The following is a 24,461-nucleotide window of genomic DNA, read 5'->3' as shown; positions in this document are numbered from 1 at the left end:
ACACCAGGCTTTCACGAGTAGCCGACCAATATCCCTACAAATACATTTATCTTTATAGATTCTTTCCTGGTATTGGGTACCAAGCAAGTCCTACGATCAAGGCAAAGATAAGAGACAGTATGCATACGACATAAAGCAATATATTACAACAACAACCAGTATCAAAGTGCATGTGTGCTGCGACTACACATGATTTGACCAAGTATCATAAAAATTGTATATTAAAAAATTCTTACAGATGAATAGAAGATAGTCTTATACAATATCGTCAGTCGCCAAGGAGTCAATAGTATAAGTATGCATGGCAATCAAGAAGACTTGGATAATAGCTATGGAGATGGTTGTGATGGCAGCTACAGAGCTTTAACGTCGAGGAATGGGTGTGGTGCTCTCTAGCGGCTGCCATTTGATCTCTTCTTCTAGGCACCAGATGAGCAAAATGGTGCCGGGAAAAATGCTAAATTTGGAATTTATCGACTCCTCTTTCAAGTAGAGTAGTGCATCGGTGCGAAGACGAGAAACTTAGAATTTAGAAACTTCTGACTCTACTTTACTCGATGTTCCTAAGAAGGCTACATTCTCTGTTGAGATCTTATCCCACATTGTGGTCTGATTTTGTGACGAGTTAAAACTTTTTTTTCAGTGTTGGCTCAGATGGGACACCTATGAACATGTATATGTTTGATCTGTGTTTCATTTTTGGAATTTTGGTTTTCGCTGCACACGTGCAAAATATGGACTCAATATCTCCCGAAAGAATCTACATAAGGCTACGTGCAACATGCGCCTTTGGCAAACAATCTCTAGTTCTTCGTTGCTACCGACCGACCACGTCGCATTGAGTTGGGCTCCAACAGGCTCATCCATGTTCCTAGGAAGCATGTTGAGGTTGTTGTTCCCGACCTCCCTATGTTCCACAGGTTTCTTCTTCTTGCAACGCATGCCAATGTATGACAATAAGCATCAAGTTCCGTCCACGAGAACAACCTGTTGCAATGCGTCATCAGAACTGAAGTTCACATGTGGTTTACATCCTCTGCTCGAAGGACGACGAACACTAATTGGTGAGACTGATGAATGGGAGTTGGGCAGTACATAATCTCGGTACCTCCCAGTCCTACGAATCTGCTATATAGTATATGACCCCGACCACGCTGCAAAATTTGTTTACCTAGCACTGTATACGTAATGGATATCATCATCTGCCTACAGTCTTGGGTGACTACTAGCAAGCCCAGGTTCTGTTCTCACGGTTTTATATATGGTTAGAAGACCATATCTTCAGCTGAAACACTTATTGCTAGCACCATATCTTGGGGATGGCAGTAATGCTTCCGTCAGCTCGAACATGGGTTTCCCACCTCATTATATTACTCAGCACTAGGCAAGCCTCAGTCAAAATTCATATCAACTGTGTGTACTTCGAAAGTACATCACGACGTGCTATACCACCTCTAGAATTGTTAATTTACTCTCATTCTCGGAGATGGGCACCTGGATTCAAGTTGTTCATACTAAATCCAAAAAATAAATTAAACAGCTAACGCAACACTATTGCAATTTGTCCATACTGCTTTAATCTTTCTTTTATCATAATCAAGGCTAAACTGAACTGGCCGTCATCTAGTAACAAATGTAATCACATAGCATTAGATCCACCACCGTTTAACATGATTTTTTTTCTTGAAGAGGAAAATACAAAAAAGTTTTGAAGTGGCCCTATGGCATGATTAAACACTCTCGGTCAATCGTGGAAACGCCCTAGCCCACTGCTACAAACACCTTTGTGCATGTCTACTTTAGAAAAACAGTTGGATCAAGAATAACCACCGGTTTGAAACATAAGCCGTCCCTTGCCTTCCACAAGGCCCATATTATTGCTGTCACTCAGACCACAATTGTAAAACCCAGTCAGTCACAAACAGTCAGTTACCAAGCAAGTCAATACAGTTCTCGTTTCAAAAGTAAGTCGTTATAGTTTCATTGACCATTCCATGCTTAATTAGCCAATGTATACGCGACAAATTATCAATATTAAATCCAGCATTACAATAGTCATTCTGTTCCTTCTGGGCACTTCCTAACAAGATCATCACCAAGCATTCATAGATAACTCCGTACTGTATGGAAGGCTGAAAGTTATATACGGATGATAACATGGACAGGTAACTTCATATATTGATATACCCCCGATAAATATACATTTTATATATCCCTCATCTTACAGTTTAATCTACACCTTACATTTACATCCCCCATTAAGGCGGCATGACACTAGCCAGAAGCCCAGAAATCTACATATTTATCACCCTCTCCCACCTAGACTTATCTCCCGACTGACAAAAATGATGGTAGTGATTTTGTGCCTATTATTTCCACCAACAAATATACACACTGACGATTTACTTTTCCAGCTCTAGTGAGTTATGATGTTTCGTTTCAGAAATTAGTACCACTGATTTGCCTCCGCATAAGTTACTAATTATATTTCTCATAATCCTCCTTTGCCTTGTCAACGTTCACCTTGAGTTCCATATACTTCTGCAGTGAAGCATCCGAGAAATCAGCAAGTGTCCCTAGGAATGTCTCCAAGCTTGACTGTAAATCCGTAGGAGGAACATTTCTATGGTTTGCCCCCATTTCATCGTTCCACCCTCCATTGTGGGGTACTGAGAAGGTGGACCTTGAAGCACCGCGCCTCTTCTCTTGGCGAGGCACACAATGGTTTATATCTGCAACCAGACCTTTAATTGCTTTTTCCAAGTCATCGGTTGGCAAATTTTCCAATAACTTAATCCACTGGTCACAGATTGTAAATATGGGGGCAACAGCATAATCTGTTATCTGAAAATCGGTATCCTTCTTCTTTCTGGATTTCTTCTTCTTTCTTAGTGATTTCACACACTTGAGTAACCATGAATGTAGGCTGTTCAAGTAAGATCTGTGTGATCCTATCCACCTCTGGAAGTTTGAACATAGAGTGTTCAGTTCAACCTGAAGGAGAAGAGTTGCTTGGAACTGTGATTCTGTCCGAACTAAGATTTTCATATTGCCACTGTTGGATACTAGCTTAATAATGTCGTGTTGATGCCGGTGACACTCGAGCATTGTTGCCCACATGCGAGTTAAGCTGCAAAGAATGTGAATATTTCATCCAACAGCAAATACTAAAACTAAGCTCATTCCACAAAGTGTCTAATGAGTTGCAGCATGTATGTATTGTACAAACTGAATGGAGAACCAATACCTTCCAATTAATTCTTCAAGCTGCGGTTGAAGCTCTTTGTCCCTTAGATCCTCTATGTTTTTAGAAACCATGTCAATTCTCTGAATGGCCACCAAAATTCTGGAGTACAAATCCTTCACAGCAGCACGGGTTTTATCAATACTCAATTGATTTTCTCCTCTTGATTCCTGGTGTCTCAGGTGCCTACATTTCTCATCATACTGCCTGCAAATTGTACCACTAGCCTGCAAGCGACATGAAGGTTAGCATATAAAGAAAAATTCATATTGCAGAAATACAAGGAGAGCTATCATTTACAGAATTAAGGCAAAAGACATTGAGGCGTCAACCAATTGACATACTTAAGGTAAAAAGACAGAGAGGTGTAATTTATTCAGAGATATTAGTACAAATAGTTCAAGCCCGGAAAACAGGAACATCACAAACTTCTTAATGAAAATTTATATACTGCAGAGTTTGTTAACAGTATAATACTTTACTAATTTAAGTAGATCACTATAGCTGATAAGCAGGAATGGACACTGCGCCACGGATATTATAGCTGTGGTGCTGTAGAGGACTAAAGGGGCACTAAGGCCTGCTACAGGATTCAGCATGCAGATGGACACAGACGTCCGCGAGTCTGTTTATCTGCGTCCATGAAAATTGTATAATCAACGTTGCGGACAGGCTACATAAGTTGTACAGACTTGATGGACACGGCCCGGTCAGCCTGCTATGCATGTTTATCCTGCGAAGGAAAAAAAAAGGTAGCTCCTAGCAAAGAAACAGAGAACCTCCAGTGGATAGGGCACGCTGCCCGCCGTTCGCCACGGCTGGGCTGGCGTCCTGTTCGCCTGTCACCTCCACCCGGCCTGCGCCCAGATCGTCGCTGCCCTCCATCCAGCTGACCCGCTCATCCCAGTGCCTCCCTCTACGCCTGCATCATCCCAGCTGTCTCGCCGTCGCCGCGTGCGGATTAATGGTGGTGGAGGAGAAGCATCCGGCAGACAAGGAGGACAAGAACTCGGCAGGGGAGGAGTACAAAATCCAGCAGGACAGGTCTGATTTCTTTGATCCTTCTCTTCCGGTCTTCCCCATCGATCGATGGAGGAGGACAAGAACTGGTTAGCACCAGACAGCCTTCTGTCTTCTGAGTCAATCATGATGGAGGATTCCATCCATCCATGTATCACATCCTGAGCAGCTCCTGATCAAAGAGACTTCAGCTAGCTGCTCCTGATAGCATGTTGCTTAAGTGGAACATGATTAGACGAATCTGTATTGGTCCATTACGTTAGTTGTACTTACAGACATGAGTAGCACAGAGAAGTGACTGGGATGTGTGAATGTCTCCCTGTAGGCTGTAGCTCTTATTTTAGATCATGAGTCATGACATTCCTCTGTGGTTCCATCAATGCTATGCCTATACTTCGGAATAAAACCGACACGATGCTCTTAACACAGCTTAACTTAGATATGGTATTCTTCTTCCATCCTCTGCATGGTTATCATTTCTATTTGATATGTGTAAAACTTGTGTGTTGTTTGGGCATGAATCTGCAAAGTTTGGTGCATTTTTTAGATCCTCTGATTCGGTTGTATGGGTGGACAAGTTCCTCAGTTTATTTTTGTAGACATGCGGAGAACATCAATTACACAACTGACTTGTTTCACTCGAACCTGTAGTTGTTTATTGCATTGAGCGCAGTTTCTAAGATGGTGTTCTTGTTCTCATGTCTGAATCTTGACATCTTTCTCCCTTCCATCACAGTTTCTGAGCGAGGGAGGCGACATCCACAAGTAGTAGCCATGTCCTTCCTCGTTGGAGCTGAAGTTTTTTTAGATAAAAGGCACGCAAGTGCCCAACTTTGAATTAACAAAGCCACCAACGGCGAAAACGATACAAAACTAGAGATGACACTGTTTGCAAGCCAAAACTAGAGATGGCTGCTACTGCTGGTGGTGCTTGATTTTTGAAGGGGGAAACCTTCATGAGAAACTAATGTGCGCTTTGGTAAGCACAAGTTAAGTTCTGGGATGTGTGCAAACGTGCAACTACAGCTACTTATATTTGAACCTTAATTTAATGTGTGCGAATTCAGTGCTGGAAATGTCAGGCCACCTTGGCTACTTAATATTTGAACTATGCAGTATCTTTTTGTTTTAAAATAAAATCTGGCCTCTTTAAAACAATTATGTGCCATATAAATCAAGACCGTCTAAGTATCTGCTCATGTGTGCCCATGTATCTGACTTATGTATCTGAAAAATCAGGGGAGAAGAGCAAGAATCAGGTGGTGAAGATATGTGCAGATCTGATCCTTCTCTTCCCTCCACCGCTGCGATGTTGTAACCTGAATACTTGATTCAGTGTTGATAGGACGAAAAATCCGGAAACCGGCAGGCGAGGGTGGTGATGCCCAAATTAGGAAGAATTGGTCCGATGAAGCTGGCGGCGGATGATCGCAGGCTGATCGGAAGAATCGATAGGATGGAGACCACTAGGATCACCATCTAACTCCTTTATTCGAGTCCCATGAACGGCGGGAGTCGTGCACGAAGCACATTGATCCCCGCCACCGCTGCAGTTCACTGGCACCTACCCAGCGCTGCCGACACAGCTGGCACCAGCACCAGCGCCTCGAACGGCCGGCGTCTTCAGACGGCAGCGGAAGAGACTAGGGAGAAGGTCGCAGGGCAGCGGCTAGTGGTCTATGTTAGTTCTCTCTGCTCATCTATTTTTAGAAGTTGGTCGAATTGCTACTGCTCTGCTCATTTACCAATTCATATTTTGTAGCTGGATCAAAGAAGAAGAATCTTGGTGACCAACGAAGTTGATGATTAGTGTAGCTTGATGAAAGAAGCTGTGTTTAAAGAAGCTGATTAATGATTATTAGTGTAGGTTGCATGTAGGCAGTAGCTACAGTACAATGAATTATGTTATGATTAGTACAATTATGTATTTGAACAACTGTACCAAGTAAAATTAAGCTACTCCCTACTGGAGTACTAGTTTGTATTTGATATGAAGATAATCGGAAGAGTTTGTTTAATTTCGTTATAGTCTGTGCCAGTGTATGTACACACTGAAGTATAAATTCTTCTCGGAATCATTTTGTGTATATAAGATAGACAGTACTAATGTATAGACGCTGTTGATCAAAGAAGCTGCACATACAAGCTACGAAGCTATGCTAGTGTGCATCGGCATAAACGGCTTAGTCAGCAGACACAATGGACTCCGCTGACATGTCCGCCTACATCCTGATACAGGATGCTATAGCTACTATAGCATATCATGTGTACCAACGTTCAATACAAATATATTTCACGATACTTTATGATCAACATGTTGCATATTTTGTTCATCTTCCTTGTGAATCAATACTCCACGGCTTGAGATAACATCATTGAATAGTTCCGATGCAATATGCACTATATTATTTCACAATTGTCTAATTAACTTCCTACTTCTTCAACTATATGGCTGCTATCTTCTATCCACTATATAAGTACCTCATGCTAAACTCCTGCTACATGATATTTAAAACATTGGCTAGAACAGATCACGAAACTCGTAAAAAGGACTGTCCAAAATAAGTTTTTACCTTAACTTCATCATAGAGCTTTCTCTCCCATGCATACAATCTATCTAGTGTGGAAGCGTGACTGCCGGAATTCATGTATACACCACTGAAGATATTTCCAGTGAGACCATCAACATCAACTTTTGATGCTGGCCCAAGAGGATTTCTAGATGATGAAGAGTGTGAGGACACTGATCTATGCCAGGTAAGATACTTCACTTCAGCCTCAGGAGGAGCTGCATAAAACACAAGACATTTGTCTGTCATGATTAGAGGAAATGGTAGGGCTACCATTTACAAAACAAGATACCATGTGAAATAATGAAGACTCTTTTTAGAGGAATTTCAAAAATTTGCTCATTTTCTCATCAAGAATAAAAAACCCTGGTCACATAAAATGTAGACGATGCCCATTTATTTGAACTTTTTTCACTTCCACCAATCATACATACCAAAGTATATATGGCATTTTTATAGTTATACTGACATGTAAGGAACAACGGAATCAATATTCAAACTCTATATAGGAGATTGAAAAGTAAACAATATGCAAATGATATCATATGAGTATATGACGCAAAAAATGATTCACAATAACTTGAATTGTGTATTGGAGAATGGAAGAAAGCTGTCAATAAGTGTTAAAAATCGTACGCTGAGGAACAGGAACTTCTTCCCTGCAGCAAGCAAAGAGTGTTGCAAAAAAGCCTGATGCCTTCAATCCATATGCTGCATCATAATTACTTTAAGTTAACACAAGATATACGTCATAACTAAACAAGAAAACGAAGGAATGAGAAACAATAATGGTCACAAACACAAGTAGTTTTGATGTAACCACAACATGATTTCTGAATATTTATTTTGCAGGGAACATGATTTCTGCATGATTGCATCCAAAACTTTCTAAAAAAAATTAACCAAAGCTACAACCAAATATTACAGAGAAGTAATCTGAACTCATTGAGTTCTAACCTTTTTCTTCGGGCAGCAAAGGGCGGAAATTGACTTTATCGGCTTCAAGCATCCTTGGGACTTCTTTTCCACAATCAGATGCCTTGATAAATAAGATTTCAACCTCTTTCATGGATGTATACAAGTCTTTCACCCCATTTCTAACATCACGAAAAGGTTCCTTGGTTTTCCCGTTCATAGGAAAAGCAGCAACTGAAGATGACGCTTCTTTCACAGGGCTTGTCACGGGGCTTTCATCAGTTTCATACATGCTAATGTCAAGTACCCTGTTGTCAATTTTTGGCTCCTCCGTTTTAGAATCAATATTTTCCAGCGCAACCTTTTCTGAAGCAAGATGCGCAGGTGACTGATTTGTTACAGTATTTTCAACAGGTGTATGAAGCGCAACCTTTTCCGAAGAAAGATGTGCAGGTGACTGATTTGTTACAGTATTTTCAACAGGTGTATGGAGTAAAACCTTTTCTGAAGCACGATGTGCAGGTGACTGATTTGTTACAGTATTTTCAACAGGTGTATGCAGCGCAACCTTTTCTGAAGCACGATGTGCAGGTGACTGATTTGTAACAGTATTTTCAACAGGTGTATCATTGCGATTCGCGAACATCCGCACTAGAGGTTCAGATGATGGGTTCTCAAAATCATCTTCTGACTCTTCAAAATCATCCTCCCTTCCACTGGTAGTAGATTTGTCTCCGTCTTTGACATCTGGAGTTTTCTCCTGTTGTGAGCGCTTAATATCACCATCATGAGCATGAAACTTCTCCAATTCCTCCTCAAGCTCTGGAATTCCTTCCTTCTCGCGAAGCAGCCTAATATCATCAGCATTTTCAAAATCATGACCAGATTCCTTCTCATCATGAAATGATAACTGGCTATCAACAGGTTGAAAAAGGCCAAAGTAGTCCCATGGTGGTGTCCCTGGAGGAGCTTCAAATGTGGAACTATCATCCAGATCCTGTACAGATTGTATGGGAATCGAAGATGAGGTCTGCAGAGTTGCCATCACAGGAACAGGCACCTTCTCCTCGACAGTCCTCACTTGGTTCCTCCCAGCTTTCATGCGATTGATATGAAAACGTCCTGAAGATAAAGGGGAAGGAGCTGGGGAGAAAGAGTCACTAGCCTGATGTGACACAGATGGTGATAGGTTCACCGATCTATGTCTAACAGCAGGAGGCTCTGGTGTTGCAGATGTTGATGTGTAGAGCGAAGAATCTGTTGGCACATCAGGTTCCACAAATTTCCTCAGAGCAAATCCTGTGTGCCTCAGTGATTGAATATAAGCAAAGTGAGCAGCTGCAAGTGCACATCTTCCATCAAGTGCTTCTCTCACATAACGTTTCCTTTCCTGGCACAAGACAAGGGCCTTGTCATCTTCATTCTTTGCTCGTGTAGACGCCATCTTAATGTGTACCACTCTCAGTACCGAACGAAATTTACAACGACATGCAAAGTCGCGGCCATGAACTGCAGGCCAAAGCTAGCAGTGAAGCGAGAACAGTTTAAAAAATCCCAGACAGTGTAACTCTGAACCTGCATTTCCATATATCGAAGAAATTGCGATTAGATATAATAACATCCTAAAGTTACTTAACTGGCAAGGAAGAAAGACAGCCTGATGTTCCATGAGCAATTCTGCATACCATTAGAATTCTATTGAGAAGATAACAGAAACTGGGATCATCACTGTATATACACAACTTGTAAAAAGAACTCGACTCGGTATGGGTAGCAGTTTGGGTAACACCAGACAAATTCAATTCCGCTAAAACTAGCGTTCTCAAATCAGTCCCAAAGTTTTAGCTCTCTCAGCAAGCACTAAGGAGGGTGAAAAAGAAATAAGGAAACTGAAAGTCACAAGCTGGAAACAAAACCAGCAACAGGATCTTGAATTACAGAGAAAACTGCCTCCCTAGTCCATAAAGATATACGATGAAAGGTCCTACATAAGCATTTAGAAGGAACACACAACTGAAGATGACCAACTCCATTAAACCGACCAAGCAGGTTGCCTATGTGATTTTCCTCAATAGAACAAATACAAAAATACCTCGATTGTCTCACAGAAAGCATATAAAAAAAACAGTAATCCATCACATAAATCCGTTGAACAAAGTATCCCCGCTCGATTTTGGAGAAGCCACCATGTGGGGCAGCAAACTGGGCCTTGGGGGATTCTCAGACAGCACGAGACCGATCTCAATGACTAGTTTAATTCCAGGAACGTCCAAGTTATTATCTAGTGGAATGAGCAGGTATAACCAACCTACCGCTGAAACCAACTCTCTTGGACCAACTAAACGAGCTCCAACTGGACCACGGAGCAATAAAGAACCCGCACTGGAGAAAGAAAAGCTTGAGCTACAGTGTACCAATCAGGCCAGGAAAAAGAAGTAAAATTTAACTCAGTTGGCCCATTGCCACCAGGCAATTCACAGACGAATCACCACGGCAGAACCATCCATCCACAGTATTCCATCAACACCTAGCTAAGCTAGTACACCCTGACTCGGAAGAGGTGGAAGAAGTGATCTTCTCGCGCGTACTAAAAACGCAAACAGAAGAGAATTACAGAACCCCCTACGGGAACAGTAAATATCCAAGTTTTGGCCTCGCGGCGACCATGGAGAGCACGGGCAGCACCCAATTCGCCCACCCCGCGCCGGCGGCACCGCAATTGGACTAATAATCAACGCGGAGCAACCGCCAAGAGGAATCCTAGCTAGGAGGAGTGCTGGAGATGATCACCTTGGGTGGGCCGGGAAGAGGCGGCGGTCGGCGCGGGATCTCGGCCGCGTTGGCGCAGGGCTCCGGCGGAGGAGCTCGGCGTCCAGTGGGGAGGAGGAGGAGAGAAGGCTGGAAGATGATGAGCAGGAGGTGGGAGGGGCGGTGGCAGCAGATGGGCGAGATGCGTCTGTCTGTATGCGCGTGTATGCCGGCGCGCTCTACAGGTATGTATCCGTGTCGCTGCGCGTGGGGTCACTGGCGGGCTGGGTAGCATGAGGCGTGTGCCCGTAGCCTGGCGGGGTTGTGAAGAGGGATGGAGCCGAAAGGCGGAAGGAAGGGGCTGGCACTTGTCTTGTTTTCCACGGAGGATTTTGGTCGTTTCCAAGAAGGTATTGGATTGGTGGGCATTTCCATTACCACCGCATTAGCGCGCGATCTGTCCCACCGTGTTTACGTCCAGGCCGTACTCGTGCGCATACCGCCGTCACATGCATGCTCCCTTGCTTGTGTGAGTACCACGTACTTTCACCTTTTTTGGGGGTTAGAAACCTACTTAGAGCATCATTAGTAATACCACTAAACCTTCAAATCCTAAAAAATAACCGTGTTTTTACAGTTTTCGACCGAAAAAAGACGTAAACAGAACCCATTAATCCTCGAACCCTCAAAATTTTTAAGGGCCGAATCCCTACTCCTCCTCCCAACCTGTACATGTGAGGGTTGGAGAGACCCAATCCCTTCAACCTCTATTCCTCCTCCCAACATATACACTCATCCACGCAGGCACATCCTTTCTTTGCAAGAACATCTTAGAGAGACAGAGTTTAAAAAATTGAACCGGCGGATTTTAAGATTTACGAATTACCACCACAAGCATCTCACTATCGATGGGAGCGTCATCTCCTACTAAAAGAAAAGTACTTTACATTTATGAGACACCAAAGTGTCAAACCTAGGGTTGAAACTCTTATGGTCTATGAGCTAGGACGTCAGTGCCCTCCTAACCATTCAATTACGTGCTAGTTCTTCACCTAGCTAGTGTCACCTTAGTAGGAGTACTGTAAACGAGAGAGGCTAAATGGAGATGGAACTACGTACATGTAGCTCGGTATCCATTCTGAGCGTCCGTACTATAAACATGTTATCGTATACTACCTTCGTTCCAATGAATAAAGCTTATTTATTTTAAAATATCAAACCATGTAGAGTTTGACCAAGTTCTTACAAAAGAATCATCAACATGCAAGATATTAAATTAATATCATTAAATATATCATGAAATATATTTTCGTATATAGAGAGAATATCATATTTGTTGATAGATTTTTCTAAAACTTTGATCAAATTTTACTTGTCTTGACTTTAAAACAAAATATAAGCCTTATTCGTTGAAACGGATGGAGTGATACTATATTACAAGTACCATAGTGCATCTAACAACAAAAGGTTAGTAATAAGTACTCCTATTTTTATAAATTATGTTGGTTAAATTGACGATCTAGGCCTACTAACACGCCCTATACAACTGAACTGAGGGAGTACTTATCTCTGATTTATTACAACACTATATTGGTTGTCGTTGATCTAGTTTTACCAAATCAGTGACAACTAATATGAAACGGAGAAAGTAAATCATAATAACAACTTGGTGTTGCGATTCAACAAATAAATAACTCAGGTGGCACTATGATATTGGCGTACGATGTCGTGCAATGTGAAAGTAGTAGTAACCAAATGCACTCGCTAATGCCATGTGAGATGCCTAAGATAGGTTGCAATGTGTACTATCATATACTGGTATTATGCATATAATACTATTATATGATATTATCTCTAAAATGCACGAAGTGTCATATTCTCATTACATTTATTAACTTGTAGAATATCAATGCAAAACAGTTACAATATCTATTCGATATTAAAAAAAATTACTTCTACGTGCTATGATATGGTATCTACCTATGATACTATTATCCTCTCTCTCATATTTAATTACACTTCCACATTAACTTTTCTGCATTTATGAAATAAACGATACTACCTATGATAATTTCATTGTGGTAGTCTAACTAAAGAAGGCATGTGTGGCGCAGGAAGCCGATGTGATGTTTAATCGACTGGATTCAATGAAGAGGTTTTGATGTCTCGAACAGTGATTCTTGCTTTTCTACGGAGAGTGAGCATGTCATATAAGAATGGGTAGGACTTCAAGCGGCCGTTTTGTGACGCTTGATCACTGTGGTGAATTCTTGAAGAAAAAAACATGTTTTGGTATGAAAAATGTGACTTATCCTCTAGTGAGTGTACCTAGTAACATGACGCGCATACACCGTATCCTTTTCTAAATACGTTGGTACGGGGTCAACCGTCTAGCATTCATTGGTTGAGCCCATTTGTGTTTGTATGCATTTTTTATCATGGTGTCACTTGGCATTTCTAGCCTTTTCATGTGGTCCATTGTTCCATAATTTTTGTATTTCAGAATTAAACTAAAACCACGATAAAAGTTATGGAATGGAAGAAATACTCTACTCTTATTAACATGCGAAAATGTCTTTCATGATTGCTACAATCATCCCACTCGTGAGTAGGTTTATCCATGGTCCAACCAATCAAAATTATACCATCTCCTTTTCTAGATAAGTTGTTCTGGAATCAATTGTCTTGCATTTATTGGTTGAACCCAACCCTCTAAAATGCCATGATCCGGTTAGGGCTATATAATGCAATATATGTGCACGTGAATTCCCTTCTTAAAGGTAATTCCCTTCTTAAAGGCCTTTCATAAAAGGGTTAATTATTGGTTTGCCACTACAGCCCGCGCATGACTCAGTTTTGCCACTAGAGCAGAATGGTGCTCAGTTTTGCCACCGCTTCTGGCGCAGCTGCTCTGTCGAGGCCAAACGGCCAGGCTTCAAACGTTTCCATCTCTTGCCGTTGCCGAAAGTGGGGCCGGATCTTACGGGTAGGACCGCGCAATGACAAATAGGTGAAGACCGAACTACCCCTGCTCCCGCCACACGCAACACACCGATCTGCTGCACCCACCACCATCCGCGCCCCTGCCGGCACCACCTGCGCCGCCACGACTCGCGACGCCACCACCCGCGCCGCCGCGCGGCCGTCCCGCGTGGACACCTTCTCCACCGCCTCCGGGAGCACCCGCTGCGCCCCCACCCCCTTGCGACGTAGTCGCTCGTTCCGCTCACTGCGCCCTCCACCTGCTCGACGCAATGGCTAGTGGCGGCGACGACCTTGGCGAGGCAGGCGTGGGGCCGGAGACCCGCCGCGTCCACGACCCGGGTTCCCGAGGGGTAAGCCTTGTTCCTATTGAGCTTTCTTGTGTAGTGCAATAGTCGATTTGACATGGAGTGCTCATTGCGTTTGATTTTGCTTTTGGTGTGCTCATTGCCTCTCTGTTTTTGGTTGATTAGGATGGAATTGCGGTTTGCTTTCTTGGTGAACATTAGAAGGGAGCGATTCATTGTGGATGCAAAGGATCAAAAGAAATTCCAAGGAGGGTTTGATTATCGGTTGCCAATGGATTGTAATTGGAGTTTTAGACAATTTGGCGAGGTAATTTGCGGCCCATATCCTTGGGGTATACATGATGAAGTGGAATTCAAATACTACGATGGGGGAATTGATTGGGTGAAAGTTAGTAATGATGAAGAGCTCGCTACCATGTTTGCTAAGCATAAGGAGAAAGAGCAATTTCATGTGAGGCTGCGAAATGATGTGGTTGTGCCGGCAGTTGGAACTTCTCGGACGATTCATGTCGTCGTAATGGCAGCTCTAGCCGGAACGGTTCGGTTAGGGGAGCTTCGGTTAGTGCACGGCGACGTGGTGGCTCGTCAAAGATGGGCACCGGCAAGTAGGGTCCCAAGAGAAGTGGAGCCTCGTATACATCGATGATGAAGAGAGGCTATATTCGATGTTGTGCAGAATTTACGACGGCCATGTCGGGCTGAAAACCGAGATGAGTGTGACAATGAGGCTTTTGTGATTGATGATGAGGAGGTTGAGGACGAAGACCTTCCAGCTATTGAATGGGACCCTGCAAACTCTCAGATGTAAGAAGGTACCATCTTTGCATCCATGAGTGAGTGTAGAAATGCACTTGTGACATACTGCATCAGGGCAGAGCGTACATTTGAAGTTGACAAGAGCGACAGAGTACGTTACAGAGTGCACTGTCCGACTAAAGATTGTCCATGGAGGATGCACGCGTCTAAAATACGAAATAGCATGAATGTTCAAGTCAAAGTGAACCCTTTTAGGCACACATGCCTGGAATCAACCCTGAGGAAGGAAACAATCAGTAGAGCCAAGTCAAGATGGGTGGCTGAAGAAGTAAAACGGTGGGTGACAGAAGACCATCAAGTGGGTACAAAGGAGTTGCGAAGAAGCTCAAAGAAAAGTTCAAGATAGAGGTACCATACATGAGGGTTTTCAATGGAAAACAACATGCTATGGATTCTATTTATGGTAATTGGCAGGAAAGTTTTAAACTCGTTGTATTCATTTAAGGGTGAAGTGGAGAAGACCAGCCCAGGTAGTATTGTAGATATTGATCACCACACCGTGGAGTACACGTTGAGGGGAATGACAATGACCAAAGAGTGCTTTAGAAGGGTTTTTGTTTGCTTTGAGGCTTGTGATACGTCTCCGACGTATCGATAATTTCTTATGTTCTATGCCATATTATTGATGATACCTACATGTTTTATGCACACTTTATGTCATATTCGTGCATTTTCTGGAACTAACCTATTAACAAGATGCCGAAGTGCCGGTTCTCGTTTTCTGCTTGTTTTTGGTTTCAGAAATCCTAGTAACGAAATATTCTCGGAATTGGACGAAACGAAGACCCAGGGGCCTATTTTTCCACGGAGCTTCCAGAAGACCGAAGAACATACGAAGTGGGGCCACGAGGTGGCGACACCACATGGCGGCGCGGCCTAAGGGGGGCCCGCGCCGCCCTATGATGTGGGCCCCTCGTCAGGCCCCCGACTCTGCCCTTCCGCCTACTTAAAGCCTCCGTCGCGAAACCCCTGATGCGAAAAACCACGATACGGAAAACCTTACTGAGACGCCGCCGCCGCCGATCCCATCTCGGGGGATCCTCGGAGATCTCCTCCGGCACCCTGCCGGAGAGGGATTCATCTCCCGGAGGACTCTACACCGCCATGGTCGCCTCCGGAGGGATGAGTGAGTAGTTCACCCCTGGACTATGGGTCCATAGCGGTAGCTAGATGGGTGTCTTCTCCTCATTGTGCTTCATTGTTGGATCTTGTGAGCTGCCTAACATGATCAAGATCATCTATCCGTAATACTCTATGTTGTGTTTGTCGGGATCCGATGGATAGAGAATACCATGTCATGTTAATTATCAAGTTATTACATATGTGTTGTTTATGATCTTGCATGCTCTCCGTTACTAGTAGAGGCTGCGGCCAAGTTTTTGCTTTTAACTCCAAGAGGGAGTATTTATGCTCGATAGTGGGTTCATGCTCGCATTGACACCGGGACAGTGACAGAAAGTTCTAAGGTTGTGTTGTGTTGTTGCCACTAGGGATAAAACATTGGCGCTATGTCCGAGGATGTAGTTGTTGATTACATTACGCACCATACTTAATGCAATTGTCTATTGTTAGCAACTTAATACTGGAGGGGGTCGGATGATAACTCGAAGGTGGACTTTTTAGGCATAGATGCGGTTGGATGGCGGTCTATGTACTTTGTCGTAATGCCCAATTAAATCTCACTATACTTATCATGTCATGTATGTGCATTGTTATGCCCTCTCTATTTGTCAATTGCCCGACCGTAATTTGTTCACCCAACATGCTTTTATCTTATGGGAGAGACACCTCTAGTGAGCTGTGGACCCCGGTCCATTCTTTAATACTGAAATACAAATCTGTCTGCAATACTTGTTTTTACTATTTTCTCTCGCAAACAATCATCTTCCACACAATACGGTTAATCCTTTGTTACAGCAAGCCGGTGAGATTGACAACCTCACCTGTTTCGTTGGGGCTAAGTACTTTGGTTGTGTTGTGCGGGTTCCACGTTGGCGCCGGAATCTACGGTGTTGCGCCGCACTACATCCCGCCGCCATCAACCTTCAACGTGCTTCTTGGCTCCTCCTGGTTCGATAAACCTTGGTTTCTTTACGAGGGAAAACTTGCTGCTGTGCGCATCATACCTTCCTCTTGGGGTTGCCCAACGAACGTGTGAAATACACGCCATCAAGCTCTTTTTACGGCGCCGTTGCCGGGGAGATCAAGACACGCTGCAAGGGAGTCTCCACTTCTCAATCTCTTTACTTTGTTTTTGTCTTGCTTTATTTTATTTACTACTTTGTTTGCTGCATTATATCAAAACACAAAAAAAAATTAGTTGCTAGCTTTACCTTATTTACTGTCTTGTTTGCTATATCAAAAACACAAAAAAATTAGTTTACTTGCATTTACTTTATTTAGTTTGCTTTATTTATTGTCTTGCACTCCATATTAAAAATACAAAAAAAAATATTTAGTTACTTTTGTTACCATGTCTAGCTACGAACCTGTTACTTCTTCGCTCGAAGAATTAGTCTTCACTTTTAAACAAGGGGATGAGGAGAGTTTTAAGGATGCTTGGTCTAGAATTTTTACTTCTTATCGTAAAACTGAACCTCAAATGACTCTAAGTTTGCTCCTTAGTAATTTTTATCTTGGTCTTATGGTTTGCTATAGATATGCTTTGGATACTTTAGTGGGAGGAGATTTCCTCCATTGCAATGGGGATCAAGCTTTTAATGCCATAAAGAAGTTGGTTGCATCACATGATTCAGCTAATAACTTTGATTCAGACCCTCACTAGCATATATAGTAGATTAAACAATCTCGAGATAAGTACATCTCGCACTGGATGATAACTATTGCCACGTTCGTAATCGTCTTGAACAAGTTTTAGTGAACTCTAAACTTTCATTGTGGGATCCTACTGTTAAAATTGTTATCGGTGATCGAACTCTTCATGCCTACTTGTGATATTATGTATGAATTTTGCCTTATGCTCGAAAGCATTTATAAATCTTTGAAACTTTGGGGAGTCGATGAAGGAGGAGAAGAAATAACTCTCATTGATAACTCTATTATAATTCCTAAGGGAATAGCCGCAGGTGTGCATACAACCATTCTTGGAAGAACAATATCCATTGATTATCTTGTTATTGAAACAGGAAAAATCATACTCGGGAGATCCACTGTTGAAACTATTGGGAGCGAGTCATTGATGTGGGAGAAGGCACTCTGAAATTCACCTCTATACCGGGGGAAATCATATATTTCCTAAACCAAAGGGAAAGAAAGACAATAAGAAAGGTAAGGGTAAAGCCCAAGGTAAGGTTGACACACCGTCCCTTGATAATACTTGAGATACACTTTCTGCGCCTAGCTGAAAGGCGTTAAAGAAAAGCGCTTATGGGAGACAACCCATGTTTTTACTACAGTATTTTTGTTTTATATTTGTGTCTTGGAAGTTGTTTACTACTGTAGCAACCTTTCCTTATCTTAGTTTTATGTTTTGTTGTGCCAAGTAAAGTCTTTGATAGAAAAGTAAGTACTAGATTTGGATTACTGCGCAGTTCCAGATTTCTTTGCTTGTCACGAATCTGGGTCTATCTCCCTGTAGGTAGCTCAGAAAATTAAGCCAATTTACGAGCATGATCCTCAGATATGTACGCAACTTTCATTCAATTTGAGCATTTTCGTTTGAGCAAGTCTGGTGGCCTAATAAAATCTATCTTTACGGATTGTTCTGTTTTGACAGATTCTGTCTTTTATTTCGCATTGCCTCTTTTGCTATGTTGGATGAATTTCTTTGATCCATTAATGTCCAGTAGCTTTATGCAATGTCCAGAAGTGTTAAGAATGATTGTGTCACCTCCGAACATGTGAATTTTTATTATGCACTAACCCTCTAATGAGTTGTTTCGAGTTTGGTGTGGAGGAAGTTTTCAAGGATCAAGAGAGGAGTATGATGCAATATGATCAAGGAGAGTGAAAGCTCTAAGCTTGGGGATGCCCGGTGGTTCACCCCTGCATATTCTAAGAAGACTCAAGCGTCTAAGCTTGGTGATGCCCAAGGCATCCCCTTCTTCATCGACAACATTATCGAGTTCCTCCACTGAAACTATATTTTTATTCCGTCACATCTTATGTACTTTGCTTGGAGCGTCGGTTTATTTTTGTTTTTTGTTTTGTTTGAATAAAATGGATCCTAGCATTCACTTTATGGGAGAGAGACACGCTCCGCTGTAGCATATGGACAAATATGTCCTTAGGCTCTACTCATAGTATTCATGGCGAAGTTTCATCTTCGTTAAATTGTTATATGGTTGGAATTGGAAAATGATACATGTAGTAACTCTAAAATGTCTTGGATAATTTGATACTTGGCAATTGTTGTGCTCATGTTTAAGCTCTTGCATCATATACTTTGCACCCATTAATGAAGAAATACTTAGAGCTTGCTAATTTGGTTTGCATATTTGGTTTCTCTAGAGTCTAGATAACATCTAGTATTGAGTTTTGAACAACAAGGAAGACGGTATGGAGTCTTATAATGTTTACCATATGTCTTTTATGTGAGTTTTGCTGTACCGTTCATCCTTGTGTTTGTTTCAAATAACCTTGCTAGCCTAAACCTTGTATCGAGAGGGAATACTTCTCATGCATCCCAAATACTTGAGCCAACCACTATGCCATTTGTGTCCACCATACCTACCTACTACATGGTATTTATCCGCCATTCCAAAGTAAATTGCTTGAGTGCTACCTTTAAAATTCCATCATTCACCTTTGCGGTATATAGCTCATGGGACAAATAGCTTAAAAACTATTGTGGTATTGAATATGTACTTATGCACTTTATCTCTTATTAAGTTGCTTGTTGAGCGATAACCATGTTTACGGGGACGCCATCAACTATTCTTTGTTGGATATCATGTGAGTTGCTATGCATGTCCAGTCTTGTCCGAAGCAAGAGAGATCTACCACCTTCATGGTTGGAGCATGCATATTGTTAGAGAAGAACTTTGGGCCGCTAACTAAAGCCATGATTCATGGTGGAAGTTTCGGTTTGGACATATATCCTCAATCTCATATGAGAATAATAATTGTTGCCACATGCTTATGCATTAAAGAGGAGTCCATTATCTCGTTGTCCATGTTGTCCCGGTATGGATGTCTAAGTTGAGAATAATCAAAAGCGATAAATCCAAAATGCGAGCTTTCTCCTTAGACCTTTGTACAGGCGGCATGGAGGTACCCCATTGTGACACTTGGTCAGAACATGTGCATTGCAAAGATCCGGTAGTCCAAGTTAATTAGGACAAGGTGCGGGCACTATTAGTATACTATGCATGAGACTTGCAACTTGTAAGATATAATGTACATAACTCATATGCTTTATTACTACCGTTGACAAAATTGTTTCATGTTTTCAAAATAAAAGCTCTAGCACAAATATAGCAATCGATGCTTTCCTCTTTGAAGGACCATTCTTTTTACTTTTATGTTGAGTCAGTTCACCTATCTCTCTCCACCTCAAGAAGCAAACACTTGTGTGAATCTGTGCATTGATTCTTACATATTTGCATATTGTACTTGTTATATTACTCTATGTTGACAATTATCCATGAGATATACATGTTACAAGTTGAAAGCAACCGCTGAAACTTAATCTTCCTTTGTGTTGCTTCAATACCTTTACTTTGATTTATTGCTTTATGAGTTAACTCTTATGCAAGACTTATTAATACTTGTCTTGAAGTACTATTCATGAAAAGTCTTTGCTTTATGATTCACTTGTTTACTCATGTCATTACCATTGTTTTGATCACTTGCATCCACTACATATGTTTACAAATAGTATGATCAAGGTTATGATGGCATATCACTTCAGAAATTATCTTTGTTATCGTTTTACCTGCTCGGGACGAGCGAGAACTAAGCTTGGGGATGCTTGATACGTCTCCGACGTATCGATAATTTCTTATGTTCTATGCCATATTATTGATGATACCTACATGTTTTATGCACACTTTATGTCATATTCGTGCATTTTACGGAACTAACCTATTAACAAGATGCCGAAGTGCCGGTTCTCGTTTTACTGCTGTTTTTGGTTTCGAAATCCTAGTAACGAAATATTCTCGGAATTGGACGAAACGAAGACCCAGGGGCCTATTTTTCCACGGAGCTTCCAGAAGACCGAAGAACATACGAAGTGGGGCCACGAGGTGGCGACACCACATGGCGGCGCGGCCTAAGGGGGGCCCGCGCCGCCCTATGGTGTGTGATACGTCTCCAACGTATCGATAATTTCTTGTGTTCCATGCCACATTATTGATGTTATCTACATGTTTTATGCACACTTTATGTCATATTCGTGCATTTTCTGGAACTAACCTATTAACAAGATGCCGAAGTGCCAATTCTTTGTTTTCTGCTGTTTTTGGTTTCAGAAATCCTAGTAAAGAAATATTCTCGGAATTGGACGAAATAAAAGCCCAGAGGCCTATTTTCTCACGAAGCTTCCAGAAGACCGAAGACGAAAGGAAGTGCGGCCACAGGGGAGCCAAACCCTAGGGCGGCGCGGCCCCCCCTTGGCCGCGCCGCCTCGTCATCTGGGGCCCTGTGCCCCCTCTCGACTTTCCCTTCCGCCTATTTAAAGCCTCCGTGACGAAACTTCCCGGTACCGAGAGCCACGATACGGAAAACATTGCGAGACGTCGTCACCGCCGATCCCATCTCGGGGGATCACTGGAGATCGCCTCGGCACCCTGCCGGAGAGGGGAATCATCTCCCGGAGGACTCTACACCGCCATGGTCGCCTCCGGAGTGATGAGTGAGTAGTCTACCCCTGGACTATGGATCCATAGCAGTAGCTAGATGGTTGTCTTCTCCCCATTGTGCTATCATTGTCGGATCTTGTGAGCTGCCTAACATGATCAAGATCATCTATATGTAATTCTATATGTTGCGTTTGTTGGGATCCGATGAATAGAGAATACTTGTTATGTTGATTATCAAAGTTATGCTTATGTGTTGTTTATGATCTTGCATGCTCTCCGTTTCTAGTAGAGGCTACGGCCAAGTTTTTACTTTTAACTCCAAGAGGGAGTACTTATGCTCGATAGTGGGTTCATGCCGCATTGACACACAGGACGATGACGAGAAAGTTCTAAGGTTGTGTTGTCTTTGTTGCCACTAGGGATAAAACATTGATGCTATGTCTAAGGATGTAGTTGTTGATTACATTACGCACCATACTTAATGCAATTGTACTGTTGCTTGCAACTTAATGCTGGAGGGGTTCGGATGATAACTTCGAAGGTGGACTTTTTAGGCATAGATGCGGTTGGATGGCGGTCTATGTACTTTGTCGTAATGCCCAATTAAATCTCACTATACTCATCATGATATGTATATGCATTGTCATGCTCTCTTTATTTGTCAATTGCCCAACCGTAATTTGTTCACCCAACATGCTGTTCGTCTTATGGGAGAGACACCTCTAGTGAGCTGTGGACCCCGGTCCAATTCTCTTTCTTGAAATACAATCTACTGCAATACTTGTTTTCTTGTTTTCTCTGCAAACAACCATCTTCCACACAATACGGTTAATCCTTTGTTACAGCAAGCCGGTGAGATTGACAACCTCATCTGTTTCGTTGGGGCAAAGTACTTTGGTTGTGTTGTGCGGGTTCCACGTTGGCGCCGGAATCTGCGGTGTTGCGCCGCACTACATCCCGCCGCCATCAACCTTCAACGTGCTTCTTGGCTCCTCCTGGTTCGATAAACCTTGGTTTCTTTACGAGGGAAAACTTGCTGCTTGTGCTCATCATACCTTCCTCTTGGGGTTGCCCAACGAACGTGTGAAATACACGCCATCAAGCATATTTTCACGGCGCCGTTGCCGGGGAGATCAAGACACGCTGCAAGGGGAATCTCCACTTCTCAATCTCTTTACTTTGTTTTTGTCTTGCTTTATTTTATTTACTACTTTGTTTGCTGCATTATATCAAAATACAAAAAAATTAGTTGCTAGTTTTACTTTATTTGCTATCTTGTTTGCTATATCGAAAACACAAAAAAATTAGTTACTAGCATTTACTTTACTTATTTCATCATGTTTCCTTTTAATTTTACTACAAAGAACATACCGGTAGGACGTGGGTCTATAGTTGGGAGAAATAACATAGAAGAATTCTTCAACCATGTTAGTACAATTGAAAATTTTGAAGATAGACACTTGGTAGACCTTGCGCCTACTTATGAAATTGCTTCGCTGCGCATTTAGTTCGCTTGTTGGAAACCAAATTTGTTAATCTCAATCCTATAATCCAACATATGTTTTTCACACTTGGTGATATGGAAGAAGGGGAAAAGAAAGATTTTGTTTTAGAAACCCTTCTTAGAGAATTTGGTGGTCTAGCAAGAGAAGCTAGAAAGGTCTTTGCTAAATTTAATATGCTTGGTTCTCCTACTAATTTTGTTAGTCTCCTTGAAAAGATGGATATGGATAGAATAAGATACACTAATAATATTGATGATGGAGGGAGATCAAAGCACCAATACCATGCAAGCTCCTAGCTATGAATGATGCACTAGAAAATAATTATGCTTGGCTTGTTCCTGAAAATTTGTTTGATGAGAGTAGCACGCCTAAGACTAATGAAAAGGGAGATGCTAAAACTTATGTATCTAATATAATATGCCTGGTTGAGAAGAGCCCACACCCCGCTGTAGAAGTACCACCCTTTGATAATACTTGATACACACTTTTGCGCCTAGGCTGAAAGGCGTTAAAGAAAAGCGCTTATGGGAGACAACCCATGTTTTTACCTACAGTACTTTGTTTTTATTTTGTGTCTTGGAAGTTGTTTACTACTGTAGCAACCTCTCCTTATCTTAGTTTTGAGTTTTGTTGTGCCAAGTTAAGCCGTTGATAGAAAAGTAAGTACTAGATTTGGATTACTGCGCAGTTCCAGATTTCTTTGCTGTCACGAATCTGAGCCCACTGCCCTGCAGGAAGCTCATAAAATTATGCCAATTTACGTGCATGATCCTCAGATATGTACGCAACTTTCATTCAATTTGAGCATTTTCATTTGAGCAAGTCTGGTGCCATTTTAAAATTCGTCAATACGAACTGTTCTGTTTTGACAGATTCTGCATTGCCTCTTTCGCTATGTTGGATGAATTTCTTTGATCCACTAATGTCCAGTAGCATTATGCAATGTCCAGAAGTGTTAAGAATGATTGTTTCACCTCTGAATATGTCAATTTATATTGTGCACTAACCCTCTAATGAGTTGTTTCGAGTTTGGTGTGGAGGAAGTTTTCAAGGATCAAGAGAGGAGTATGATGCAATATGATCAAGGAGAGTGAAAGCTCTAAGCTTGGGGATGCCCCGGTGGTTCACCCCTGCATATATCAAGAAGACTCAAGCGTCTAAGCTTGGGGATGCCCAAGGCATCCCCTTCTTCATCGACAAATTATCGGGTTCCTCCCACGAAACTATATTTTTATTCGGCCACATCTTATGTGCTTTTTCTTGGAGCGTCGGTTTGTTTTTGTTTTTGTTTTGTTTGAATAAAATGGATCCTAACATTCACTTTATGGGAGAGATACACGCTCCGTTGTAGCATATGGACAAATATGTCCTTGGTTTCTACTCATAGTATTCATGGCGAAGTTTCTCCTTCGTTAAATTGTTATATGGTTGGAATTGGAAAATGATACTTGTAGTAATTGCTATAAATGTCTTGGGTAATGTGATACTTGGCAATTGTTGTGCTCATGTTTAAGCTCTTGCATCATATGCTTTGCACCTATTAATGAAGAAATACATAGAGCATGCTAAAATTTGGTTTGCATATTTGG

The 24,461-nt window shown here is 42.0% G+C and overlaps 1 protein-coding gene across 1 annotated transcript; it reads right to left on the bottom strand.

Annotated features, from left to right (window-relative positions):
• Positions 1–2,158: 2,158 nt before the first annotated feature.
• On the bottom strand, positions 2,159–10,608 carry LOC124681471 (protein ROLLING AND ERECT LEAF 2-like). Its single transcript, XM_047216386.1, has 6 exons — positions 10,540–10,608; positions 7,792–9,324; positions 7,471–7,545; positions 6,838–7,052; positions 3,248–3,471; positions 2,159–3,130 (listed from the first exon to the last, which is right to left on the bottom strand). The coding sequence occupies exons 2-6, from the start codon at positions 9,191–9,193 to the stop codon at positions 2,479–2,481; spliced, it is 2,568 nt and encodes an 855-aa protein (XP_047072342.1). The 5' UTR covers positions 9,194–9,324; positions 10,540–10,608; the 3' UTR covers positions 2,159–2,478.
• Positions 10,609–24,461: the final 13,853 nt, after the last annotated feature.

Source organism: Lolium rigidum, unplaced genomic scaffold (assembly GCF_022539505.1).
Source record: "Lolium rigidum isolate FL_2022 unplaced genomic scaffold, APGP_CSIRO_Lrig_0.1 contig_43958_1, whole genome shotgun sequence".
NCBI classification, from domain to species: domain Eukaryota; kingdom Viridiplantae; phylum Streptophyta; class Magnoliopsida; order Poales; family Poaceae; genus Lolium; species Lolium rigidum.
Note: the sequence above shows the minus strand (reverse complement) of the source record. Positions and strands in the feature narration are given on the sequence as shown.